At 43.7% G+C, this 23,849-nt stretch overlaps 2 protein-coding genes across 4 annotated transcripts in view; one reads left to right on the plus strand and one right to left on the minus strand.

Annotated features, from left to right (window-relative positions):
• Positions 1–1,048: 1,048 nt before the first annotated feature.
• On the minus strand, positions 1,049–18,258 carry plat (plasminogen activator, tissue). Its single transcript, XM_072709127.1, has 15 exons — positions 18,149–18,258; positions 12,031–12,115; positions 11,499–11,541; positions 10,577–10,711; positions 10,024–10,134; positions 9,096–9,270; positions 8,562–8,653; positions 8,284–8,458; positions 5,739–5,824; positions 5,456–5,515; positions 3,548–3,743; positions 3,312–3,448; positions 2,808–2,948; positions 2,378–2,526; positions 1,049–1,926 (listed from the first exon to the last, which is right to left on the minus strand). The coding sequence occupies exons 2-15, from the start codon at positions 12,091–12,093 to the stop codon at positions 1,759–1,761; spliced, it is 1,731 nt and encodes a 576-aa protein (XP_072565228.1). The 5' UTR covers positions 12,094–12,115; positions 18,149–18,258; the 3' UTR covers positions 1,049–1,758.
• ikbkb (inhibitor of nuclear factor kappa B kinase subunit beta) overlaps positions 17,361–23,849 on the plus strand; it is a 42,661-nt gene continuing 36,172 nt past the window's right edge. Inside the window, exons 1-2 of one of the 3 annotated variants that reach the window (XM_072709126.1) lie at positions 17,361–17,381; positions 21,391–21,512. In XM_072709126.1, the coding sequence (XP_072565227.1) occupies positions 21,408–21,512 (105 nt within the window). In that variant the 5' untranslated portion in view covers positions 17,361–17,381; positions 21,391–21,407. Of the gene's footprint in view, positions 17,382–17,629; positions 17,897–19,888; positions 20,497–21,390; positions 21,513–23,849 lie in introns of those variants that run through there. The other 2 variants (XM_023832251.2, XM_023832250.2) reach the window with 2 other exon arrangements.

Genomic DNA, 23,849 nt, shown 5'->3' on the forward strand with positions numbered 1-23,849 from the left:
TAATTAGGGAGTTGCAGCGAAAACCGGCATACACACTGGCCCTTTGCAGATAAGATTGGCCACCCCTGCACTAGGCAATACTGACATGTGTCCATGTGCCTTCCAAGTTCCTAGAGAATATATAGACTCCACTCCCGTAAATATATTTATATATTTACACGACAGTATGCTGTTGCATGTGAGTGGAACAATTAAGATTTTCATTCTGAGCTGAAAAAACAGGCTGCTAACTTAGGGTGCAGTGAGATAAGGATGAGAGGGAAGCGTGACAATGTGCTTGTTGTGTCAGATATAATGCATAATTAGCAGGCAACGATCAAGGTGTTAGAAAGGAAAACCAGTGTAAGAGCTTGAGTTCCCCGCGACTGCCCTCAGCGACGTGGCCTGCAGTGTACAGGGAAATCGATGCAAAGGTGACTAGCCACGGTCCTCCAGCACTGGGTTAGCTGTGACATGAACTGTACGGAGTTTGCGGAAATTCTGTGCAACCTTGGAGTGATGTCTACTGAGAAGCCAAGGAAATCTGATATCCAGTTTCCAAACCCTCTTCCTTCTGGCAGCACATGTATTTGCTGTGTGTTTCCCCAGACTTCAGACCGAGCCCTCTGGCCAGTATCAAGCAACGCCTTGCGGGGACCGTCTAGCACAGGGTTATTCAAATCACGGTCCTCGAGGTCCGAGCACTGCTGGTTTTCCAGCCTTCCTTTACCTGTCAGTCAGGTGTGAAGCCTCTGACCAATCAGAATCAGTCATTATTAAACAACTACCGGGGAGAACTGAAAACACGACCCGGATTTGGAATCGAGGTCCAGAGTTGAAGAACCCTGATCTAGCAGATTAACGGTAAATCAAGCACAATAAAAATGGATAAGCACCATTGGTACTTGCAGTCCTGTAGGCCTATTTAACTTAAATACATATTGAAAGTAAGTGTTAATGCTGCTCTCCTTATCAGAATCATCTCTCACACGTATGGGTAAGACCTGGGGGTAAAGCAAAAAGGAAGGATGTTTGTGTGCAAGAAATATTACAGCGAGTTTGTTTGTTATAAAATGTTTATTTTTAAATAGAGAGGTTAATGCATTTCCTATTTTAAAAAAGCACAAGTTACGCTCTATAAATAGTAATAAAAAAAAAACCAGAAAAATACTTTAAATCATGTTGTCATGAGGATTATACACACATTCACACCACCAGCAAAGATTTGCATCGGTGAGGTCAGTAATTACGATCTTAAAGTCATGTCTGCATTAAATATAAACATAGCTGCTTCTCCTAATGTTTATTTACAAATGCATAAGACTGGTCAGCCTGGGGTCAACCCTATGCACACAAACCCTGTCGGTTAGCTTATGGCTGCATCTCAGTTTCTCTGCCAGCAGACTTTCACTTTCAGCGTTCCAGGTCTCAGCCATATTAGTACGCATCACAAAACAAATTTACAAAATCTGCTTCAAATCAAAAATTGTTGAAACTTTGTCAAATTGTTAAAAACCACGCATTATAAATACATTTTCTTACATACAAACTTATGTGCCCTTAAAAGTTTAAACATTATATACTTTTTTGTCTAAGGGGAAAAAAAAAAAAAAAACCACGATGAACATTAAAATTCGCAGTGTTTATCTGAATATAATTATATTCCCATTTGTTTTACGTATTAGTTCTCTTTGGTAATTCTTACACCTATGTGAATCCAATTGCTTGTTCTTAACCAAGTCGCAATAACAAGGGTCTGAGTCCAGTGAAGAGCCCATCCTAGTTACTGTTGGCCTGCATCTTGTTGGTGATCCAGCTGACATAGCGTGTGACACGCGTGTACACTCCCGGGACATCCTTCTTCCCACATCCATCGCCCCAGCTTACGATGCCCAGCAGGGTCAGACGTCCATCCTTTGGGCAGACAAGGGGGCCCCCAGAATCGCCCTGTGGAATGAGAAAGAGGGAAACAAGGTTACAAGTTTATTACCTTACTTCAGGACCTATAATCGGGGTGTCCAACTTATTGAGTCATTTCATTTTTTTATTTCATTCGTTCATTCCTCCATCCATCCTTTATCCCACTTGGTAGTATACAAGTTGCAGGGGTCTGGAACAACAGCCGCAAGGCAGGACATAACCCCAGGACGGGGTGCCAACCCATAGCAAGGCTCACGCACCATCCAGACATGTGGCAACAAAAATCAAAACTGCTTAAAAAAGGTCCATAAAGAATCCCCAACAAAAACGAAGACCATGAAATTCCCTTTAAGTAAACACCACTCCATGTTTTCCATATGGGTGTATTTTGTGTAAATGTCTTCACATAACGTGGTTGATTCGGCTGACAAAAGAGATGAAAATAAAATTATGATGCAAAACAATGATGTCAGCACACCTTGCAGGCGTCATCCAGGCCTCGGGTGTCGCCGGCACATATCATATTCTGGGTCACCGGTCGGTTGGACAGCTTCTCTGGCAGACACTGGCTGTCGGGCCACAGTCGCACGTGTCCCCTCTTCACCTGATTGGAGTATTCCGCGTCGACTGGAGGAGAGAGTGGGAAAGTGGTCAATTCTCAGCTCATCTGCCTGGGGAAGCTGTTACACTCGCAGAGTAACGCAAAGTCACCCTCATTACCACATCACCAATCACTTATTAAAACACACACACACACACCATTATAGATAATGTTCTGTATGTATCCTTTAATTGAGAAAGCTGCCAGGCTAATGACAACACAATGCCTAAGCTGGACTGAGTCCTTTGCAACTTCAAGTTGAGTATCTGCAGAATTTAAAAAACATTAAGCAGAACTTTAGCCGTACATTCTTTGTCTTTCCCGTATCCTGAGATCTCACACTCCGTCCATTCAGGGAGCACTAGGTCCGGCTCTGGCAGGCAGACGGGTCGGACCTCAGGGGTGTAGACCGCACAGATGCCATTGTCACTCTTCAGCTTCAGCAACACTGAGGAAGAGGTGAGGGTACACATGCTGCTGAACAACTCATTGCCCTGGTGTAACCTGCAGTGCTTTTTCTGGCCACTGGATGGCACAGTGGTAGGAAGAAGGATGGCTGGGTGTATGGATAAAATCATATAGAACTATAAGGCAGTAAGTCGTCTAATATTGAAAGGCTTTGTTTTCTAGCCAAAAGGGGTCTAACTGTTGTACCCCTGAGAAATAATGGGCCTAAATTCAATCATTAAAAACTCAACTGTCAACTGGCAGAAAGTGCCAGATGGTAAGTCAGGGATGTGATGAGTATCTGAAGTAAATGTATCCCTTGGTGCAATCTGAGGTCTGAAATTTGCATGTCATCTGGACTCACTGATGTCATTGTCCTCTGTGGCTTCATCATACTGGTCGTGTACCCAGTAATCCTCCACACCAAAGATCTGGTCGCTGCTGGAGTTCTGCAGCCGGAACGTTCTTCCTAGTGTCACCTGCAGGTTCTCGGCTTTATACCTGAACAATGCAGAGAGTTACTCGCTGCCAGGCCTGCACAGCAGCAGAGACACGGCCAGAGGCAGCAGGGACACGGCCAGAGGCAGCGCTGAGGCATACCCTTCAGAGAAACAGTGGGCTGCAGACAGCACCCAGCAGGAGTCGATCAGCACACCCCCGCAGAAGAATGAGTAGATCTTGGGGCGCGGGAGGTAAACCCTGATGGCGGCCTGCCAGGGTTGCAGAGTAATGTCGCTCTTCTGGCCCCCGCGGATTCGAAACTGCAGTGCTCTTTGTTCCCGCAGGCCACAAGTGCCTAGCCGAAAGACAGAATTCAGAGGGGGCACCATTTATTTTTTATCTGGGCAAGGGAGGTGTGGCAAATTGTAAGTCTTATAACCAGGGAAGTAGGTTTGGTTTCAGCACTAGTGGGGACAAGATGTGCCCCGAACCCTCCGCTAGGGCTGGGCGATAAAACGATTACGATATGTATCGCGATAGACACGTGATCGATATCAATAAAAAATGTGTTCGATAAAACGTTCGATATTTTTTATTCTTCGTCGGAAGAAAACAGAGGTTGCGAAGCTAGTTTGGATCCGTACAGGTGTTCCGGGCAATTCGGTTTCCCTATGTTTCCCCTGTCTATCGGGAAATAATGTTTCCCCTAATATTAAAGCAAAGAGGTATGTGAAATGTCTGAAAATCACTCAAGTACATTATTACATGTGAATACTGTATTGTTATTAGTACCGAGGCCCAGAGTTGCTGTATACCTGTTTTAACAGGGGGGAACCAAATATCCTGAATGTCAGGAAAGAATGTTTCTCCTAATATTTAGGCAAATATGTATGTGGGATGTCTGAAAATCACTCAGGTACATTATTACATGCGAATACAGTACTAGTTCGTCACGCATAATATAGTCTTATAAGCAATACTATACCGTTTTCATCAAGAAATATCTCTATCCAGCGAATTAAATACTTTAATTTATTATCAGTAAAAACAAAAAACATGTGATGTTTTAAAATATGTGGCTTGTTTACCTCAAGAGCTTCGTAAAAAGACATGAAAACAACAGCGAAACCGTGTACAAATCAGCGCGCGACAGGGGAAACATAGGGAAACTGAATTGCCCGGAACACCTGTAACGCAGCTGTCATAAATGGTCGTAGCACAGCAAAACAACTGCTTTATGGAAGTTCTGCCGGTTTTTTGTGAATCACTGTGACGGTCGCCTCGCCCTTCCCTAGCGCCGCTCGCCCCCCGTCTCCTGAATATTAAGTTATAGGTCTGTATCCTTTCGGTTTGTATGTGTCATGTTGTCCGGTTTTTCGCGTATCCCGTGTTTCGTTTCGAGTCTGCCGTGTCTTTGTTTCCCCTTCTCTCTTTCCTCTCTGTGTTTACGGCGCACTTCCGGGTTCCGGCTCCCTACGTATCGCGTCTTCCTCGTTAGTGTTTGCATGTGTGTCTTTTCCTAGCACAAAACCTGGACTGAAAATATACTTGAATAGTTCAACTTCAAGTATGATTAGAGTAAGAATAACTTGAAGAGTTACTTTTTCATATTTCTGCAGGTTTTATATTTCAAACAATGTTACTGTACTGTATCAGGTTTGTTTTTTTATATTACAGATGTCAGTTTTATTTATGTTTACAAAACACTGCACATATTTTAAAAACACTTTATTTTCCATGGTTGTTGACATGTTTAAAATAAAAATGTTTAAATGTAATATATTTTTCTCCTGGTCTTTATTTTAAATGGGTCATAAAAAATGTCAATAATTATCGATATCGACCGATATGAAACACTCATATCGTGATACAGTTTTCAGTCATATCGCCCAGCCCTACCCTCCGCCCCCCTAAACACACAGGACACTCCCACAAGAGACTACTGGCCAAACCCAAACCCAAGCCCAAGCCCAAACCCAAGCCTATGCCTTTGCTGATAGCTCAATGTTTATGAAATGCCACTGTAACCAGCACCAGTTACATGTCCTGACGTTCTTTCTGCCCTACCTCTGTTCATGGCTGTGGGGGCATGGATCCCGGAGATGGAGGGGGCCAGCGGTGGTTTTTCTGCAGTGACACACATCGGTATATAACAATGAACAATGGGTAGTTTTTAGATGCTCGCTTTGAAATGTTTTGACATTGCTGTAGTTGTATAGTCTAGTCAGTGCTCCCAACCTTCGGATCTGTGCTAGACAGAGGAGGTCTTGGACAACCACAGGACCAGACGGCAAGGCCCTGACTGGCCAAAATAGGATCGTGACGCGGTGATGACAGCCGGCCGACTCACCACACAGGCGAATGTCACAAAACTCCCACGTCAGCTTGAGGCCCTTGTAGACGTGACACCAGGGCGCTAGGTCACCATCTGGGTTCCTGCAGGTGATGAGATAAACTGCTGAGTGAGGATGACTGTGTGTGTGCGTGCCTGCATGTGTGTGCATGGTACTGTGCACAAGTCTTACGCAGTCAAAAGAAATGTTTAAAGCTATTTATCTGGGTAGTAAGTGCACAGAACAAAACACAATTTAGCATTTGAACATGTGCAAATTAAGGGTAACAACAAAAACTAGTAAGAATCTCTTCTATTCTCCAAAAAGTCACTCATATCTAGTTGGATGGTTAGATGAACATCACTTAAGTTTTCAAACCTCTCTTCAGGGGCAACTCAGCCATTCTGCGTATTTATTAAAGTTCACCGCCAGCTCACTTAATTATTTAGTCTAAAAAACTCATTTATCATCAATTAGCTATACAAGGTGTGCTAGTGGTTGAGTCAGAAAATACATGGGTGTATCGGATGGTTGCTGCAAATACCGGGGTGATTTTAGCAGGAGTTCTGAAATGGCTAAGCAGACACACTTTAACAGGCATACTATCAATTTTACTCCAATATGAAGATCATTTAAACAGCATTTTCTTGTTTTCATTGTTGACACGCCACAGCACACAGTGCACAAGAACAAAATCTGCATTTAACCCATATGTGACATAGCAGGGGGCAGCTAATTCAGCGCCCGGGGAGCAGTGCTTGGGGGCAATATCTTGCTCAGGGTACCGCAGTGGTGCCTTGCTGGTCGGGGAGTCGAACCAGCAATCTTTCGATTACAAGTGCGCTTCCCTAACCATTTAGACACCACTGCCCACAGTGATGGTCATAATGACTGCAGAAGACAGTACTGTGTATGTGTGCGTGCGAGTATGTGAGTGAGAGGGAGACCGTGTGACTAGAGGGAGCCGAGTGAATGGACAGCCGAGGAAGTGACAGGGACCGAAGGGTACATGTGCTGGAATGAAAGGCGGGTGTTATTCTTGCAAAGCTCGCTGATAATTTCCAATGAAAATGCTGTGGGTGAGTGAGCGGCCGTGCACGCCACCCAGAGACATCTGCATCCATCTGCCTGCCAGAATGAAAATGCACTGAAGTGCAGGGTCTGTCTCAATGTGCCTTCAGTTTTTCAACATTAATTTCCTTTGCCATATTTTATGTGCAGTTCCTCCCTTTTAACAACTCTCTGTCTGCTCGTAATTGTAAATAATTTATTCCCAGTTAATTGCGATGCATTACAAGAAAGGCAGATACTGCGAGCTGTGGGTTCCAGCACGCCTCTGTGGTTTACTGATGGCCACCGTAGGTGCAGGAATAGTTCGCTGGCTGTGCGGATGTCAAATGTGTGAGTGTATTATGGGTCATTTGTGGTTTGCTCATTAAGCCAGCATAACACTAATATTTTGCTGGTTTGGTGAAGTAATGTTTTGTTGGTTGTTGGCTGTGCCTGTTTAATGGTTTGTTGGAAATATTGATGCTAACTGTGCATTGGTGCTGTACCAAGGGTGTAGTCATTAATGAGGGCAGATTAACATGTTTGTTTGTGTCACAATCATTAGCTATGGCTGTGCTAATGACTTGTCGGCAATGTGGATACTAACCTTGGGAGCACTAAAGTGATCCTTGCTGTCTGGACATTAATTATGTACACGCTAATGCTTTAACAAGGGCGTGAACATTAGCTGAGGCTACGGTAATGGATGTTTAGGGATGTGATGTTAGCCTTGGCTATGCTAAAGCTTTATATAGACGCTCCTCTACTTACGAACTTTCAACTTATGAACTTTCAGACATATGAACGAAGAGAACTGTACTGTAAGTCCAAATTGTGTTCATTGGGCTCCCATTTCCTGTCCGCAACATCTTTTTTTTTTTTCTGCGTGCCAATTCCGCCTAGTACGACTTCTGGCTGCTACTCCCGCCCTACCCATCTCTTTTTACTTGCGTATACCCTTAAAATGACGTTGAATAACGACTTACGAAGATTTCAAGTTATGAACAGCCGTTCAGAACATTTCTTGTTCACAACTAGAGGAGCGTCTGTAGTTCACGTGGCTGCGATGATCGATGATATTTGTTAGTCCTATCGGTAGAGATGCATAAACAGGCATCCCAGCTCTCCTGGACGATCTGGGAGTCTCTCGCAGACTGGCAGCAGTTCCCTGACGCCCACAAGTGATGCGCAATGTCCCAGAATATCTGTCTTTCTGCTATTCAGCAGCGGTAAAATTAGCGGGTAAAAAGTTTTACCCCTGTAACCCCAGCCAGCATTAGACGTCTGTGGTATCTAATTACAGATTTTATACATTGTACATGGTATTTTGATGGCATTTTAAATAGCAACGCTATTCTGGCATTTCCCGGTTAAATTTGCCGAAATGGGGGCTTGTTTTCAAGCAAAAATAACGCAGTATATGGCATCCTAAGCCTAGCCACCGCCCCCCCCGTTCATCTACCTCCCTGAAATCAATATGCCTCAGGTGGATTGTTCGCAGGGAGTACAGACCTGCAGTAACTGTGGCTGGCCAGGCCCAGATCCACGGCGTCGGACCTCCAGGCATTGTACACCTTGCTCCTCAACACAGGGAAGTCCCAAGGCAGGCACCGCTGGCCTGTTTTTGTCTGTGCCGCTGTACCCCGGTAGGTCTTCCCCGTATCCTTAAGGCATTCCAAGTCTGGATCTGCAGAAGTCATTGAACCGTTGAAACATTAATATCGATGCTGTACCAAAAGTAACTAAGAGCTGCGGCATAGAGGCAGGTGTTAGGAGGGCCGTCTCCGTGCCTGTAGGACAGCTGGGCAGTGAGCAGTACTCCCACTCGATTTGAATCCCCTTGTAGACGTAGCACCAGGGCGTCGAGTCGTCGTCAGGGTTTCTGGGTGCAAAAGCGGGGAGGAGTCAGCAGCTTGGCTAATTTCCTCCAAGCTGGTTCTCTTCATTATGCTACATCATTTCATGATTGTTGGTAACCTTAATAAATGCTAATAAAAACAACAGTAGAAAGAAAAGCATGTGACTCTAGGTTTAATGTGGCGTGTGTCTCAGGGGGTGAGGATGCTCCTGTTAAGGTCTCCTGAGGTCAGCGTGACGTCACCATTGGTTCCTGAGCATGGCTCTTAAGCTCAGTTGCTCCAAGGACTGTCTGATTCTGCTCTAAATTGTTGGATAAAACCATCTGCTAAGTAAGTAAATTCTCTCTCTCGCCATTATTTAAGCACGGCATTAGCCCCCTGAACATAATCAGACAGGTGCCCGTGTGCAGAATGGCAGGTTGGCATTAGGCGACTGTCCTGCATGCCAGCTGTAGCCTGGTGTACCTGCAGTAATTGTGGTTGCCCAGACCCTGAGTTCCCGCCCTTGGCTTCAGAGCGTTGAACTTCTTGCCCTGCAGTGCAGTGGAATTCCAGTTAAGGCAGCTGAGTCCTGACTGGGTCACACTCCATGTGCCGCGGTAGCTCTCCCCCCTTCCCACGATGCACTTCTCAGCCGTGTCTGATGGGTGAGACAGAATAGGTCACAATAACAACTTGTCATGAAAAACGGGCTCAGCAGGAATTTGTGTCAGATTTCCTTGAATCTACGTGCAGTTTTACTATCATTTTGCTCATATCCCTGCTAATGACAGTGAGTGTGTCACATAAATGCCCGTCCCTGCAAAACTGATTCCTCTGGTCACTGTGGTCGAAGGCATTTCATAGTCTGATAGCCTCTGAGAGACGACTTTACTGGGCACATTCGCTGGGGGTGGAGCGTGGTCACACTAAGAGCGATGTGTCACTAATGGATAATGTAGAGTGTTTTTCTTCACCAAGTTCGTCTTTGAGAGCCATTACCAAACCACAAGCCAAGTGATGCAGATCGGGGGGGATGAGTCATTAAACTGAGGAAAGGAAGCCTGACCTACTTTCCTGTATCCAAATGCAGAGCCATGTAATGCTGGGAGATCATTAGAGGTAAGGCGTAGCTTACAGGATACAGAACAGGGCACCAGTGCCAGCAGACTACAACTAATAAAAAGGTTTATAAAGCTTCAGCCTCTTCACCTGCTGTACTCCGTCATGAAAGATTCACAGCAGCCGCCAGAGAACATGGCTGCACGAAACTATTCATCATGTAATGATTTTGAAAGCTTCAACATGCAAATGGGTCAGTAATTGTTTTTCCAGTTTGCCATTTGAAGATTTTGTGCTTGTGGTTGTCGTGTTAGATTAGATTAGATTAAACGCCAACGGTGGCTGTACTCACTGATCTCGCACTGCAGCCCTGTGAATCCAGCTTGGCAGACACACAGGAAGTCAGAGGTGTACACCGCCTCTTTGCAAGTCCCACCGTTGTAGCAGTAAGGGATGTAACACGCTGCCGGAGGGGTGGGATGGGAATCAGTATCAGATCATTGCTTTCTTTCCATCTCAGTTACCCTCTCAGTTCCCCCCAGCTCCCCGTGGACTGTCTGTGGATCCCCAAAGACCGGATTGGGATGTGGATCGCCACCTCACTTATTCGCCCGGGGAATGACAGCAGGCAGACGGAGGCAAATTGCATGAATGGGGGGGGGGTAGGAAAATGGAGAGGTGACAAAGGCCATGTAGAGCCAGATATGATGACCACCAACTTGTTACTGACCCAGCACCGTGGTACAGGTGTGTTTATAACCCAAGCGCTATGCAGGCACTCACAGAGAGCAGACACTCACAGAGAGCAGACACTCACAGAGAGCAGGCACTCACAGAGAGCAGGCAGGCACTGTGCGTGTCTGTGTGCGTGAATGTGTGAATCAGCAGGTGTCAAGCACACTCACTGGTGACAGGGACCCTGTGACACTGCTCCCTTCCCCTCGATGTGCAGCGGCAGAACTCGGCCTGCAGGCCCCTCCAGCGCAGCCAGGTGGCCCCACGGGCGTAGACAGAGGTGGAGAGGGTGTCCGTACAGACCTCTGACAGGATGGAGGAACGCCACAGGGTCAGTGCTCATCAGAATGGGTATATACACATGGAAGATAAAGGGATGGATGGAGGACAGAGGAGAACGCAGTAGAAAGTTCTAGAATGCTGGCTCAGAAATCCATGACCTTTCCATTCAGATCAGTGACCTTCAATACTTTGTTCCCATTTGATGGTGGTGGATCTAACTCTCTAACTTTAAGCCATATGAACTCGAAAGCATACAAGCCTTTTCTGGCTTAATATTATTAATAACAAAGCCCTTGGTCAAGCATGTGTTCATACAGCAATGAGAAGAGAAGAGGCTATGGAAATAAAAACATCTCCAATGACAAATGTTCCCCTACGGAACCTCCAGCTGAGAGTTAAAACAAGCTTCCCTGAGTGGGTTTGGGCCAGCAAGGCAGAACCAGAGAGCAGCCGAATTTGCTGCACCCCCCACAATGACTTATAGATTCCATGTGGCATTTCTTTTATGTTTGGCATTAAAACACACAGCCCTCTGAAAGGTCATGCCCACTTCGGCCGAAGTAAAACTAACCCACGGTTGGCTGAGGTTTCCACTAATGACGCGCTGCCCACACAGAGCCGAAAGAGGGGTGTCAGAATCGCCCCGTTATGGCCGTTTGGTTTCCAGCGGGGACACAGATGAGGCCAGCAGTTCCCAAACAAGAAATGTCACTTAAAAAAGTCTAGACATGTCTCTGGGCAAACAGAGGCAGAACATCACATGGTCAGTGACCGGCGTAGCCTGGTGAGGACCGATGAGTAGAAACTCACCTCTGTAGCGACGGGTCCCTCTCCGGAAGCGATGTAACGTCACCTGTGGCACAGAGACGTGGGTGTGGCGTTAGTCTGTACTGTGCTCCTGTACCACCTTCCCGGCTGAGGGACTCCCATTCAAACACCCCGGGGTGCAGTTTTGTTTTAAAATACTCCCCAAACCATGTGCATGCCAGAACTGAAGAACACTACAAGTTAACAGGGTTAAGGAAAATAAACTGGGAAGACAGATGTACGCAAAGCACCACTGCAACAGCCTAACAAATCAGCCTTTACATACAGTACTGCGGGTTTTCCAAAAGCTCTGCTGTCGTTGTCGTTTCAAACTTAATCAAATCTTTATTTGCACTGGTCATACTATCAAGTAGATGAGAAAGGTGTGAAACAGGGAAAAAAGTAGGACAGACAGACAAGCAGCACATTTGGTTGTAGGAGGAACAAATCAAGGACAGAAGCGTGGTGATATTTCCCCAGGAGATCAGACGTCGACCAGAATCAGATGAGGCAGAATGCTGGCTGCAGTGTTTACCTGGTCCGCCAGGGAGAGACAGAGCGCCGAGACAAAAAGCAGAAGAGCAGATATGGCCGTCATGGTGGGTCTTTGTAAAAGTTTCCTGAAATACAGATAATGTTTCAGCGGCACGCAGGAAGAACAGCCCCCCCTCCCAATGCTAACAGCAACAAGAACATACAAGCTCACACGTCCACACATAGTTTGGGATTTTCCATTAGTAATTTTGTTACACTACAAGCTTTGGCTTTGTATTGGTTTTACAGTTAAGCACGGTTTCAATTTTTTGTTACGCTACAATGCAGAAACATTTTTCCCATATTTACATATATTGGCCTCATTTATATATTATCTCAATACAAAAACTGACCATGATGCTTTGTGCTGGTGAAGCCTGAGAACAGGACAGAAATTCTGCAGTGATTATGCTGTGTGAAAGTGTGACTTTTGTTGCCCTTGCTAAATTTCAGTCTGGCTTTCCAGCACTACGTCGCACTCTAAATAATTTCCAATAATTTCCTTTTCCTTAATGAAAGGAAATCTAAAGTTATTTTATTTGGTCAGCATATAGGTATTAATACCTCAACCCAGAAAACTGGTCAGTCACCCTCATGCGTAAAAACATCCACCACATGCCTGGTATCATATTTGACTCTGATTTAAAATTTGACAGACAGAAATTCAGTTGATAAAAAGAGCTTCTTTCAATTAAGACAGATGGTCTGGCCGAAACATTTCTTTCGCGTTGTGGTCTGGAGAAGCATATTCCTGCTTTCATTTGCCCTTAAGATTATTGTGAATTTCTATAAACAGATATCAGCTGGTCAGCTTTGTCTCGCTTACAATTGGTACAAAATGCTGTATTAAAGCTGGTCATGGATTGGCCCCCTCACACATTACAGAGGAAGCAGCCAAACCATGCACCTCTTTAAAGACTTGGGGAGACCATGTTTTTGCAGTATGTACTGTATAATACTATATATATATATATAATATGTACTCCAGCACATATTAAATCGGCACCATCGATTTCTACCTTTAACACAAGATTGAAAACATTTTTACCCATTAACACTTGAAGTACCTGACGGATAAAATGTGACATCTTACTTATTCATTTTTTTTTTATTGACATTTTCCTTTTGTGCTTCATTATATTTATTGGTATTCTGTACTGGTTGACATATGGCGGCTTTAAATGTGATTTATAAATAAAATGAATGATTGATTTCTCAAACCAGCTGAAATCCATTGCTGACGTTACAACCATGCCGGGGAGCCACATGCTTTGCCAGGGTAGGGTTGAACTCAAGGAGCTACGACTTGGAAGCACATAGATCTTTCCTGGCTGCTGCTAAACTGTTACTTAACCTGATAACTAACCCTATATTTGATGGCTTTCAAGATCCAGATAAAGCCCAAGAATAATGCATAATATAAAAGAAGGCCTAAAGGAAAATGACATTATTGTTGATATAAACGCTGATTGCATTCATATCCTTCTTCATAACAATCCTAATTTCCTCAAGATCCTGAAATACAATTTCAGGGGTTGTTTTATAAACTGTAAAGAATTGTATATTGTTTCACTTCCCCTGCTTCCCCCGGATAAGGAGAGTGGGGTCTACTGGCTGTTCTGCACGGTTTTTGATATTTTATTAGTAAATGTGATGAAAAGTGGACAATGAACACTGACTGCAGGCTCACTGGTGAAACGGTCATTAATAACCATCATCCAGGATGGATTCACACCGGGCACCGGGCACCGTAACACCGCCACCCCCACCAACAATAGGGCAACAAAGATGAGTCTGTGGTGACCTTGTTTCTAGAATTTTCTCCTGACCCGTGGCCCTTCATGAATACCTCCCAGAGCTGTGTTTTTTCTGCCCACCACAATACCATCTGTCCTTAGCGGTTTATAATTTGTTCTTCAATAAACCAGAAGGCAATTAACATTTTAAAATAAAAAAAGATACTTCCGGCCCGCAGTGTGTTGGCGACCCACTGGTTCCCGCCTGTGCCCGTTGTTCCCGGTATAGGCTCCGGTCCCCCCCCCCCCCCCCATGACCACAGTTGCAATTCAGCGGTTTCAGAAAATGGATGGATGGAAGAGATACTTCCAGGTATTTTATAGAAAATGCAATGATGTTTTTTACTTCATGTTACCAACTGTCTCACACATCTTTCTGGAGAGCTTTTCTGTCCTTCTCTCTCTCCTTCTTCCTTACCTTCTTGCCCTTACTCTCCCCTCCCCCACAGTCATATCTGACTTTACAGTTTTGGGCTGGTGGAGGGACATACAGGATGGACACCGCCCTTCTATCTTAACTGTCATGGGGATTTGCTGGCGCCCCAGACCCGGAGGCCCCATGATCCATTTGGGCTGGGAGATAAAGCAGAAACAGGGACAGAGACGGGGTATCAACACGGCTCGCAAAATACAGCTGCAGAACTAGAGCATGAAAACATTCCATGGTAACTAAGCTGAGGTAACGGCTTTGTGCCAAAACTGCAGGCAGAGGGGGGTCACAGAAGAACAAGCTCTGACCTAACAGTGCATGGCCCAGTGGGCTATGCATCTGTGCCTGGGATCAGAAGGTCACCTGTGCAGATCCTGCCCTCAGTAGAATAGTTACATCCCGGATGGAGCCTGAGCAAAAGGTCCTTAACACTCAGAAAAGCTCCAGAAGCACTAGGCAAACAGCTGACCCTGTGCTCAGAGCCTAAGCTTCACACCGGCCAAATACACACACACACACACACACACACACACACACACACACACGCACACACACACACACGCGCGTGGCACTGTGCAAAAGTCTAAGGTGGTCAAAGAAAAAAGAAGAAAACAATTAAACATTAAAATTAACACAAATGAACAGTTTCTGTTCTCCAAAAAGTTACTGATACCGTGTTAGATGGCGAATTTAACACCGCTTTGGTTCCCAAAGCTCTACTCAGTGGCACCAAAGCCATTCCATGCAAAATTAAATGTACCCGTCTTTGTGCAAATGGAAAATAAAGTGTCATTTCATTTCTCAATCACAGTCACTGGATAGCACACACACGAAAGCCCCAAATGGAGCAGCGCTGGGCTGGGGGGCAGGGCTGCAGGGCAGGGCTGCGGGGCAGGGCTGCGGGGCATGCAGCACAGAAGAGCCCGTCTGTGGATGTGACCCCCTCAGCTGGCCCCCGTTCTGTCACTGCCTGCCATCATAAAGAGCGTGACTCAGCTAGGGAGGGAAGAAAGGAGATGGTTGTGCAGAGAGTGTGTGTGTGTGGGGGTGGGGGGGGATTCACTCTCCTGCAGAGCTTGTGGAATGGACAGATATAATTAAAAATGTAACCCAAACGAGGAGGGCCCCCGGCACCGCCCCAAGCGACCTCACCCCCTCCCCCTTGCACCTTAACTCTCGCCTTAACAAAAGCAGCAGCCCGTCACAGTGACAGATGACTGATGGCGTCTGACGAGCAGCCTATGGCATCTCGGCCCACATTCGCCTCGCAAACTCCAGCCAATAGCCCTGCCTTCGCTGTTCTGAGAAAGACACGTCCCCAGGAGGTCGGGCCAATCCTAGGGGCCGGAATAATATAAAAGTGCTGACAGCAAAGCCCAAAAGGCCAGCAGGCGTGTTTAGCGTTAGTCAGGGTGAATCACCAAGCAGTGGAGATGGGGGTCACACTGGGCTACTCTCTCTATCCGGCAGCCCCTTTCATCCGGGAGAATCTCTCTCTGGAGAGTAAATTTACCCTTTTTGTGGCCCAGAAAACGCTGGGACTTTTTTAAAAGATTTTCTTTATCTGTGGTGGTAGGGAATTATAATAAAGTAAGGAGATACTATACTAAAATTCTTTCTGTTAACAATAACGCCTGCATTTTTCTGTTTGATTTAAAAAGTAATTACTTAACCAAGATGTAATTCTTATCACCTACCAGAAAACAGCATAGAAAGCTAATACTCCAATGGCCTTTGGTTTCTAGCCAGAAAGGTATTTAACATTTTAGCTGGCAAGGAGGAAGAAGGAAACCTTGAAAAGGAAGTTTAAAGTGTATTATTGCAGAAACACAGTAACAGCTTTATGTCAGTTCATATTCAGTTTCCTTATCAGAGACAGAAAATGTTGAAACTGTTCCTCTGTGGAATGTGAGAATATTGGAAATGTGAAGTGCACACAGGTGTCCAGTGTGACAGACCAGAGCAGCAGGAAGGAAAAAAAGCATCTGGCTTCAGACAGATGGTTTGAGAAAGGTTTCTCTCTTAGACTGCATGTTACACACATCTGGGCAATAACGTGAAGGATCAGCACAAACAGTGAACGGTTAGTGGCAGATTGGGGTTAAAGAGGACAAATAAAACAGAAAAATAAGCGAAATCTCTAGAAATGTGCCTGGGAAAACATTTTGTTCTTCATTTTGATGAGCCCAACAAAGATTTAAACGTCTATTAAAAGTCTGGGGATGGTTTAGAACCCAAAATAAGAATTCTAACCACGTTCTTAAAAACCACACCCTAATTCCCAATCCCCCTCTAGTTAACAGACAGGAAAATCTGACAAAATTACTGTAAAAAACAAAATTATGGGAAATTATGCGGAAGTACACGAACGTACATGTGCATACAAGCAGCTGGAATATTGGTATAACTCCAAAAACAAGTTAACAATAACAAATAGACAGGTTTCGCAATGCGCTAACGTCATTTAATTTAAGCAAAAGCATCCTCTCCCATAATACGCTCCATCTGAGCAAGACAGCAACTCTGTTCAGCGATAGATGCTCATACATTAGCCTTTAAATCTTTACTGAGGTACAGAAACCAGTGTTGCAAGGCACTGATGAGGTCAGCACAGTAACAGATGAGCAAGCACCAAAGAATGTCCGATCCTTATTACACAGCTTGGGGATTGTCAAAACAGCTTAGGGCAATATCTTCGTGTTATGATATCGCATTCTCGGGGCGATTTCAGGCTTTGTGGTTTAACACCGCTAGGTGTTTTGCAGAAATCCGCCTTGGATAAGATATATCAGCGTGACTGTCGCCGTGGTGACCGAGGCGACTAATCTTACTAGAGCACAAAAAGAAAGAACTTTTTGTATTACCTCCACTCCTCGCGATGAGATTACATTTATCCACCCGCAATAACTATCAAGACCCGTGAACCTTGTGCTTGGAATACTTGTGGTCCGGAACAGTCATATAGAGGGACACTAATTTTCTACAAATTTTTTACAAGAAAGTATAGACTTCACCTAGAAGTGTAGCCCGCTCTTTTTGCTGCGGCCAATTTTAAATTAAAACCGGAATATACCATGGTGCACCGGGACTACAGGGTAGTCATCAAAGAGGAAAGTGAATAAATATGTACGTTCGTTTTGTAATCAAAGATGTGGAAAACCGGGGCATAAACAGTTACCAAAACCGACCTACAGCAGCATTTCTGTATATCCACGATATTTCTAAATTAAAAAGCAGAAGATTCAAATATGTTAATCAAAATCAGCTTTTCTCCTTGATACTTTTGACACTTATTTTAGATTACTGCAATTATTACTGGATATTAAACAATGCTTAGTATTTCAGACACATAAAAACTTGCTTACATTTTTATTTTACCGATGTATTACCATTGATTTTTACTTTCTTTAATTGCTGCATCATAGTCACCATGCATAAGGTAAAAAGTAAAACACCCTGCAATTCGGACGCACACGCACTGCCATACATGCACTGCCCATGAACATGCATATGTTCGTTTCGATGCTTTCATGAAGGCGACACACTCAATAACCTTCCTACAACTTAGTCAACCTAAAGCCTTAACCCAGCCTACTCGTTGGATTACTTAAGGTAGTCACTCCGATCTAAACAATATCCAGGTAAGTAGGCTACATCTTAACTTTAAAATGCATTTTAAATGTATTTTAAATGCACGATTAAAACAGACTATTCCGCTAAATTCGTTTATTTTATGCCAGTTAATCGTAACAATAAATATCACCCGACTATTTGCGCATGCACAACGATCTGCAACAAATCAACAGTAAACATTTCCAAGAAATAACTCGGCACAGGAGGCAGCCCGCGCATATTAAACGTTCGACATGCTGGTTATTATCTTCTGCCTTTACCTCTTTAAAGAAGATCCTGCTCTGATTCTGTTTGGGGTCGAATGCCGTCCCTCTAAATCCCCGCGTCTGTACTCGAGTGAGATTGCTGATTTCTCTGCTGAATCCGTCTGTTATATATGCCTTTGGTCTTGATCTGCGGAAGAGGCAGGTCCACGGCGCCGGCACCGCTGGGCAGGATACGGATCTGGGGGTTATAGGTTTTGGCATCATTCACTATTTTGATACCATTGTCTTACATCGATAACACCCTACATGAGGTAATACATATCTAGGAGCATAGTCACTGCACACATGGTTCAACAATCCATCCTAGCTAGGCAGCATGAACTACTATACGTTTTAATGTGCTAAACGAAAGATAGTAAATTAAGAGAAGGGGACTCCAATATTTTGACAGTCATTCATTTTAGTAGTGATATGGGTGTGTTTCGGTTAAAACTTCTCTTTTGGGATTTTTATATGTTTTCGCATTGAACATTAAGTGGGATATTGTCATTACATTCTTTCTTCATTGAATGTTGGAGGAAACCTCCCTGCCTCGTGCCCATAGGCTCCAGACACCCCGCAATCCTTAATAGGGGGTCGCGGCACTGTGACCTCACACCTCTGGGACCAGGGTTTGAGTCTCTCCATGTGTGTGGAGTTCGCATGTTCTCCCCGTGTTGTCATGGGGTTTCTTTCAGTTACTCCAGTTTTCCCCCCACAGTGCAAAAACATACTGAGGCTGATTGGAGTTACCAGATTGCCCATAGGCATGCTCTGTGATGGATCGGCACTCCATCTTGGGTTGTCCCCTGCCTTGTGCCCATAGCCTCTGTGATAGGTTCTGGACCCCCCACCCCCCATCAATTCTGAATAGAACAAGTGGTTTGAGAAAAAGTACGGATGGAGGAAAGCATTTGACTCCTTTATTGGATGTTAAAATGTGTCAGTATGAGTATGTTTTGTGCTACATATACTGACTACTGTTACACCCATGTTCACCGGCAACAATTCACACATACGATAACACTAAGGCTTGTACATTATTCTGCCTTATGTGCTGATTGCCTGAACACAGCAGATCTACTAAAATATTATCATACTGGATAGCTTATCATGCTACAAATAAGATTTTCTGTTTCTGTAAAGATCATTGCAGGTTTTAAGGGCTGCATGAATTGTTTGCATCACTGCCTTCCAGCTGTACAGTAAACAGAGACAGGAAGTCTGTGATCAGGACCAGTTTACGTTACCTAGCTGACACCGTTTGAAGGCACATACCCGAAATGAAAACCAAAACAAACTAAACAAACTAAAACCTTCTAAATTAAAACCTTCTAAAACCTTAACATATTTAAACCATTGAAATGTATCTGAGCAATAACAATAATTTATGAATACAATGATGACTGAGGAGGGCCATATAGTTCACTATATGTGGCCCTATATGCTGCCTGGAATCCACCCCCCAAGGGATTAGAAGTATATTTCTGTTTATTTCTTGGGAAATGCAATATTTATGGTAAACAGGGTGTTATCTTTTTATACCATGAAATGATAATTAAATGAAATCTCACAAGGGATGAGTGGAAGATAAGTTTGTAGATTAGCATGACCTTTTTTTCTAAACTGCCTGATAATGTAGACTATTTGTTACTTCCCTTTGACTAGAGATCATCGATCTATCCTTACTTGGACAGGCGTGTCAGTGGCAAGACTGGAGCATTAGTGTTGACTTCTGCGTTTGACACAGGACCAGAGACTTACTTTAGTTTAAACTTAATATATCAATAAAGGGACCATTATTAGTGTGTTTGCAACTATAGAATTAAACTAATTTCACTATACACGCAAAAAAATATTTAATTGCAATTATTACAGTGCTTATCCAAGCCTATTAAACACCACGTAAATCCTGTAATCGCGCAGGCGCAGTACTGCACGCTCTGGAAGCGCGCACTGGGCTGAGTCGGCGGGAGCGCGCTTCGGAGCGCCTCTGCTACGGGAAATGTGACTTTCAGGAAGTTCGTAGGAGTTGGACGAACAACGATCAGAAATCAATCGTGTAAATTTTTAATGAGAATAAAAGAGAAGCGAGAAAGTTGCACAATTATCTGTATGTAACTACCCAAATACTTTATAAGGTAGCCAAACGCATAGAGTTGTTTTTTTTTTTTAAAAACAAATATTCATTTCAAAATCACTCGCATTAGTAAGCAGCTGTTTTGATTATGCCTCAGGATTTTGTTTGTTTATTGGGACTACGTTCCTGAGAGATAGTATTTTATAGAGAACTAAAATACATTGATTTGGATAGTTAGAAAGTTAAAAATAAAACCAAGTGAACCTGTGTGAGTGACAGACAGGTAAGACCCTTAATTTAACGTGCTTACAGCTTTCCGGCCTCGGTCCGCGGCTGTCCACAACTATATAACGTGTTAGCTGATGTTCCCTTCCTTACCTTGCTTTCCATTTCCTGCGTTTAAAGCTTGCCGTAGCATTTATCTGCATATTAACTGAAGTGGAACTATTGTTTTAGACATAAAATTAGCTTAATAGTATTTCTGAGGATTCCCACCGTTGCATGTTATGTATGTTTATACGCAGCCAACTTCGGCACCGCTGGAAGCCGGCAAAGCTAAATCCACACTGTCTTGTAAGGCTTTAATAGTGTAAAAGTGAGTCTGTCTGTTCAAAGTGTACGTCAGTGTACTTCCACGAATTTTTTATATCATTAACAGCATTTTCTGCAAAATCTCGGTTCTGTGAACCAATAGACATTTTTCGGTGTTGTTCAGAGAGGTCCAGATATTTCAGAACACCTGATCACAAAGTGAGCTCTACCTGCTTGCCCATGGTCGTCTAGGCAAGACTCACATGTTTAAAAAAAGCATTGCATCTACACAGACAGTCATATTACTTCACAAATGCCCATGTGCATGTTGTTACAACATCCATTGTCCCAGGGATAGTCATAGCCAACCAAAACACACATTCCGATGGATGACTTTCATTTTTGATACACATTTTATAAATGTGGCCCACAAAAGGCAGTCAAAGATGTCATTTCAGCTAATGTCAAGTTTTTTTAATTGTGGGCGAAAAACTCTTACCAGCGTGAAGACGTGCAGACTGCACACATACAGAGCCGGGGGTGTGAGTCGAACCCGCAGCCTTGGAGGTGTGAGGCCAGGGTGAGCCATCCTATTGGACAGCTTTTTTGAAATATCTAAAACTTGTCACCTTGCCCTGCTCTCCAGGTTCTGTCAGCAGCAGCATGAACCGCGTCCCACCCCTGCAGCCTCAAGTCTGCGGCCCCTGGGAGCTGAAGGAGCGCCTTGGAACCGGCGGCTTCGGCTTTGTCACCCGCTGGCAGAACAAGGTACCGGAAGCAGACCTCACTCTGTCATTAATGATCCTCAGCTTCACTGGGTGTCCTTTTCACTATGCTGTGATCAGTTTAAATATGGCAGCCCCACTGTAATGACTGAATTGTCCATTTCACTGTGACGGCTCCACTGTTGCTCTCCTAAAGTGTACAGCTTCAGTCTTGTAGTCGTCAGTCTTACTGTTATAGCTTCAGTGTAACATACTTACTGTGTCAGGATGACAGCCTCAGTCGTACTGTGACTCAATATATTGTGGAATCAAAAAGGCAGGACTTGTGTATGGACATTTATCCATTTTACGTTGCATTAATAACATCATTTTATTGGTATGTCTTTTTAAACTGCTTTTTGCAGCCATAAGTGATTGTTACTTTTGCATTTTTAATTCATACTCTTTGTAAGGAACAATCATTGAAATACTTTTGACAAATATAATCTGTGGAATTATTTAACTCCTACAAATATCTCATGACTCATATTTTCCTGTTTGTTTCTTAGTAGTTACAAATACTATTTATATATAAGTATAATTCATATAAATAACAAGAATATAAACATAATCAAACCATATATTAACACAGACTTTTATACAAATCTGCATGTACCAGTATCAGTACTCTGGGGGGAAAAATTGATTTATAGTTATAAGTCCTGTGTCCAATCTATTCCATAAATTGACCCCACTTGCCGATTATACATCTGTTCTTCAAAGTGGTATGAGCAAATTGCTTATTAAGTTTCCTCATCATTCATAACTTTTCATATTGTTTAATAATGTTTTTTGTAAGTTAGCAGGGAGTAAAACATTTCTTGCTTTATACATTATATTTGCAGTCCTTAATTCAACTACATTTCTTTACTTCAAACTTTGTGTCTTTAGTTACAGGAAATCAATGATTTCAGGTAAAAGTACCAATTTTTCCCGTGATGTCATTGCCCAGTTTGGAATGGGCAGTGCCCATGTGACAGCATGCATACTCACAGGATGCTAACTATCGTGTTCATATGTAATGGAGGCGTGCACTTCCTGCTCTTAGGTATACTATTCCTAGCCAGTTCCTGATTCTTCAGCACTTCCTCCTCCTCATGTCAGTTTCCCTCAGCCTTTGTAGAGCTGTGCTTACAGTGCCATCCCGTATCGCAGTCGTTACTGAATTAAGTACCATTAAGGGCTCCACTCTCACAACCTGGGGAAAGACACTTAGCCTCGATTTTCTGAAATACATACAGTACTGTGCAACAGTCTTAGGCAGTCCACAGAAATGGCTAAAGCTATTTATCTGGGTAGTAAGTGCACTTCTGCTCAGAACAAAAAGCACAATTTAGCATTTTTTTATAGATACTTTATTGATCCCCTTGGGGAAATTGTTTTTACGCCTCCCTCAACTTGCTCTTTGCAGAGTAAGTTGTCCGCGAAGGGCAGCCACCCGTAGCAGCGGTTAAGGGCCTTTGCTCAAAGACCCGCAGACGTGCTGAGGCTGGGTGACCTTCTGATTACAGGCACACAGGCTTAGCCCACTGAGCCACACGCTGCCCCGTACATTTGAACATATGTAAATGAAGAGTAACACAATAAAAACTAGTAAGAATTTCTCCTGTTCTCCAAAAAGTTACTGTGTCTTGCTGGATGGTTAGATGAACATCACTTTGGTTCCCAAACCTCTCTTCAGGGGCACCTCAGCCATCCCCGTGTATTTCTTAAATTTCACCACCAGCTCACTTAATTATTTAGTCTAAAAACGTCATTTTTAAAATTGATTAGCTATACAAGGCCTGCTAGTGGTCAAGTCAAAAAATAAATGGGTGTGTGGATGGTTGCTGCCAAATACTAAGGTGATTTTAGAAAAGGTTTTGAAAAGATAACATGCTTTGAGAGGCACAATAGCATAGTTTTACACCAACATGAAGATCATTTAAACATAAAGGCAGCCAAAGAAAATTTGCTCAGTACTGTAAATTAAACTGCACACTACTCATGCTGCTGTAGCTAAAATCTCTGTATACGCTGTGTTTTGGCCAGATGCATGTCTATGCTACATTAAGCACCTGGATTTTAATATGTTCTTTCAGTTTCTATAGCACCAGCCAGCCTGTTAAATTTTGAGTCACACAGGTGCAGTTTCTGGATCTCTTCTCAATCAGTGTTAAGCTGACATTCATTTCCTCAGCTGGTGTTTCCATCCCTTTGTTAAAGGGGGCCAATTATGCTCATTTGCTCTGTTCATAATTTTATTTTTGGGGACTATTAGAATGGATTAACATGCTTCTTTTTCTATTCCCCCTCTGTTTGAAATGCTCAGTTAGAGCTTTAAGCTCCACCTCTGATGAGC

Source organism: Paramormyrops kingsleyae, chromosome 2 (genome assembly GCF_048594095.1).
Source record: "Paramormyrops kingsleyae isolate MSU_618 chromosome 2, PKINGS_0.4, whole genome shotgun sequence".
Taxonomy (NCBI): domain Eukaryota; kingdom Metazoa; phylum Chordata; class Actinopteri; order Osteoglossiformes; family Mormyridae; genus Paramormyrops; species Paramormyrops kingsleyae.

Excerpts from the sequence above, each read along its gene's own strand:
- plat (XM_072709127.1), bottom strand. The coding sequence starts at position 12,093 with ATGACGGCCATATCTGCTCTTCTGCTTTTTGTCTCGGCGCTCTGTCTC. Across the intron at positions 10,135-10,576 it reads TCACAGGGTCCCTGTCACCA|CGTGTTACATCCCTTACTGC; the intron begins GTGAGTGTGCTT and ends CCCCTCCGGCAG. Across the intron at positions 5,516-5,738 it reads TTGTGACATTCGCCTGTGTG|AAAAACCACCGCTGGCCCCC; the intron begins GTGAGTCGGCCG and ends GTGTCACTGCAG.